Below are 3984 nucleotides of genomic sequence, written 5' to 3' on the forward strand. Positions count from 1 at the left end.
AATTCATTTTAAATATGGGCAAAGAAAATAAATAAATTATCTTGATTAAAATGTTTGTACTGTCCTGGCAACCAGAAAAATAAATAAACATTTCCCTGATGTTTATAAATGCTTCATAACAGTATTCAAGTATGCCAGGTTTGGGTCCCCTTTCACATACTGCTATTGTGACAAAGTGCATAAAATGTCCTGTGTCTTGGGGGTCAGGTGGGTGGCATCCATGCAGTTTCCTCTTGATGTCACAGCATGATGCATCCCCATAGAGGTTAACTGTTGTGGTCTCTGTCTCTCTCTGTCTTGTTACATATCCTTATGTCTGTCTGTTTATACACTGTATCTTTCTATCAATCCATCTAATGTAACAGCATGAGTACAAAAAGCAACAACTGGTTATATAAATGTCCCAATCCAGAAATATACAAACCCTTTCTTTTAAAGGGTAACATTTATCCTTCTTTTTCATTCTTTCCTTCCATTATGTTTTACTTTGAATAACTCAAATGCAATACCATAGCAGTGCACTTTAAGAGGTATATTTATTTTTCTTTATTCTTTTCTTTTGAAGATGCCTTTAATAGATGACAGAAAATCAACAACGTGTACAGTCATGACACACAGTTAATCACTCGCAACACTGTGCATATGTAAATAACAGCTGCTAATCTGGAATATGCAATAACAGTTGTGTAGAGGGCATTACATGAAGTGCACTGCTTCAAAATAAGTGCATAACTGTTGTTAAACACTCCATGATGCTGTCATGTGTGTACACATATGCACAGTAATAATGTTTTCAAAAGATTTCTTGAAGTTGAAAAAAAACAACAAAAAATATAGATATCCCTTGTATAGATACACAAAAACAATGACATAAAATACATTACATACAAGAGGTAATCGGTAAGAATTCGGAACAAATATTTAGAACATAATATAAAAATGGAAAAGTTGCATATAGAAAGTTGAGACTCAATACTGTAAGAGATTTGTAGTGCGTGCAAATAAACTGGTAGTTATTTACACACTAGAATGCAGACCTTGAAATAAACCTCAGTTCTAAAATATATTATTATATTGTATCTCCATACACATTTATTTCATATCTACAATCGAGTTATCTGAGTACATACAATTTAACAAAATAAAACACATCATGCTTGCATTAGATATTTGTATTTAAAAAAGAACGTTTTTTTAGCTGCATTAAAACATTATTCAAAGTTTAGCAAACCAAAACCTTAATTTATTTTAAAATACCCCTATGCTATATGATATTACAATATTGCTTCTGTTATGCATCCTCTTCTCAACCTGATATAAGTATACACAGAAATATAACAATGATTGGATATGTATGTATGTAGGGGAAGGATATTTCATTATCCTTATTCATTCCATGCTTTAAGAACTCAAACATCTCTATGCTAAAACGGCCAATGACTCAAAAGAATAGACACATAAATCCAGTTAAAAACGCTTGTTAAAAACACATCCCTCAGGTTATATGCAAGTGGCCCCGCTGCTTGCAGGACAGGGGCAGCGGCTTCAGCGCGCTGGGGATGGGCAGCTGCTGCAGGCTCTCGGGGAACTGCTCGGGTGGCAGCAGCTGCAGGATCCTTTGCATAGCTAAGAGAAACAGAGGGGCCGGGCTTTTCCCAGCGAGGTAGCTGAATTTATCCTCCCCGAGCACCTTCGTCCAGCAAGCGGCTTCCCTCTCCAGGGAGCCCTTCATCTTGAAGCGCATCCCCGGCATGAACAGCAGCAGGTTGTCCAGACAGAGCTTCTTGGCGCCCACGTTCACCTTGGAGTCCCACAGCTGCTCCAGCACCACGTCCAGCGGGGTCATGCCCTTGTGGTCCTCTGCCTGGGGCGACGCGCCGCTGCCCAGCAGCAGGAGCACGGCCTCGGAGCGCAGCAGCTCACAGGCCAGGTGCAGCGGCGTCTTCCCGTCCTGCAGATGGAAGCAGCCCCGGCGGTTCAAATAGGAGCGCAGGCCGGGGAGCCGGTGCGCCACCTGTAGGATGAGCACCAGGATGTCCCGCCGGTCGTACCTGACGGCCATGGCCAGGTGCGGCGCGGAGGACTCGCAGCAGCAGAAGCGCTCGCCCGGCATGTCCAGCGCCGCCTCGGAGTAGTGACTCAGCAGGTGCTGGGCGTAGGCTTGGTGGTCGTGCACCACGGCGTACAGCAGCGCCTCGGAGGGGGAGTAGGTGCGCTGGCTGGCATTCTCCTCCCAGTAAAACGTCTCCATCGTCCGCATGTCCTCCAGCATCCACACGGGCTTGTGGTCCCGCACGGCTTGGTAGAAGAGATAGGAGAGGAATTTGTGTTGCCGGCTGCTGTCCTGGCTGTCCAGCCCGGCCGACTGACCACTGGCACCCGCAGACATGGCCAGGGCGAGAGAGAGAGAGAGAGAGAGAGAGAGATTGTTCTTACGCCTGTTCTTATTTATGACCATGCAGTATCTATGTATTTATGTAATACATGGAGGCAGGAAATAGCCTTACAAACAAAACAAAGCAAAGCAAAGCAAAAAATAACAAAACAAAACAAAACACAAAACAGACAAACACAACTACCCCTACTACCACGATAATGAAAAAAGGCAAATGAATGAAGCCGCACACATGCCCAGGCACTCTGGCGCGGAGGACGCACCGCACACACGCACTGACGCGCCTCTCTGCAGTGGGGTGTGTTTACGCAGGCGCCGGAGTCGGGCGGGGGGTTAACCTTTCATTTGCTGAATGGAATTATAGCGCATCATCATCATCGTCATCATCATCTTCATAATAACACTTGCCATGAGCAGTAGCAAAGAAACATTTTATATGTATAGGAAAAAAACGGCCCACTTTGGAACAATGCAGCAATTACACAATGGTACACTGAAGCTGTGGTATGATACCCTTGCAGCTCAGAGCAGAGTTCCTCTGAATATGAATAAACCACCTAATAATACCTACTGTACTGATTGCTCACAATTAGAAAAATGGGATGAGTGCCATCTGTCCTATGTGACTCTTTTATTTTTGTTTATTACAACTGGTTACTAAATACAAAAAATACGAAATACTTTGAAATAATAATAATGATACAATAATAATAATAATAATAATAATAATAATAATAATAATAATAATAATAATACTGTTGTTAAAAATTCCATGATGCTGTCATGTGTGTACACATATGCACAGTAATAATGTTTTCAAAAGATTTCTTGAAGTTGAAAAAAAACAACAAAAAATATAGATATCCCTTGTATAGATACACAAAAACAATGACATAAAATACATTACATACAAGAGGTAATCGGTAAGAATTCGGAACAAATATTTAAAACATAATATAAAAATGGAAAAGTTGCATATAGAAAGTTGAGACTCAATACTGTAAGAGATTTGTAGTGCGTGCAAATAAACTGGTAGTTATTTACACACTAGAATGCAGACCTTGAAATAAACCTCAGTTCTAAAATATATTATTATATTGTATCTCCATACACATTTATTTCATATCTACAATCGAGTTATCTGAGTACATACAATTTGACAAAATAAAACACATCATGCTTGCATTAGATATTTGTATTTAAAAAAGAACGTTTTTTTAGCTGCATTAAAACATTATTCAAAGTTTAGCAAACCAAAACCTTAATTTATTTTAAAATACCCCTATGCTATATGATATTACAATATTGCTTCTGTTATGCATCCCCTTCCTCTTCCCAACCTGATGTAAGTATACACAGACACTTATTAATAAATAACAATATACATACTAAAAATGTGTGAGATTATTTTCCTGGAATCACGAGACATCTTTAGGAGACATTGGTATACAGGAAGGTCTTGTATTAGTAGCCCAGATATGTGCCCATAGACACAGAAACAGGCTAAAAAATTTTCAATTTTATTGGAAACACACAATATACAGTACTTGCAAGTTCTCCGTAGATCTCTGGAAGATTTCCCTTAATAC

The 3984-nt window shown here is 40.0% G+C and overlaps 1 protein-coding gene across 1 annotated transcript; it reads right to left on the reverse strand.

Annotated features, from left to right (window-relative positions):
• Positions 1-517: 517 nt before the first annotated feature.
• Positions 518-2670, reverse strand: LOC136749135 (ankyrin repeat domain-containing protein 9). The gene has a single exon (XM_066703110.1). It carries the CDS (start codon positions 2456-2458, stop codon positions 1496-1498), a length of 963 nt encoding a protein of 320 aa, XP_066559207.1. The 5' UTR covers positions 2459-2670; the 3' UTR covers positions 518-1495.
• Positions 2671-3984: the final 1314 nt, after the last annotated feature.

Source organism: Amia ocellicauda, chromosome 1 (assembly GCF_036373705.1).
Source record: "Amia ocellicauda isolate fAmiCal2 chromosome 1, fAmiCal2.hap1, whole genome shotgun sequence".
Lineage (NCBI taxonomy): Eukaryota > Metazoa > Chordata > Actinopteri > Amiiformes > Amiidae > Amia > Amia ocellicauda.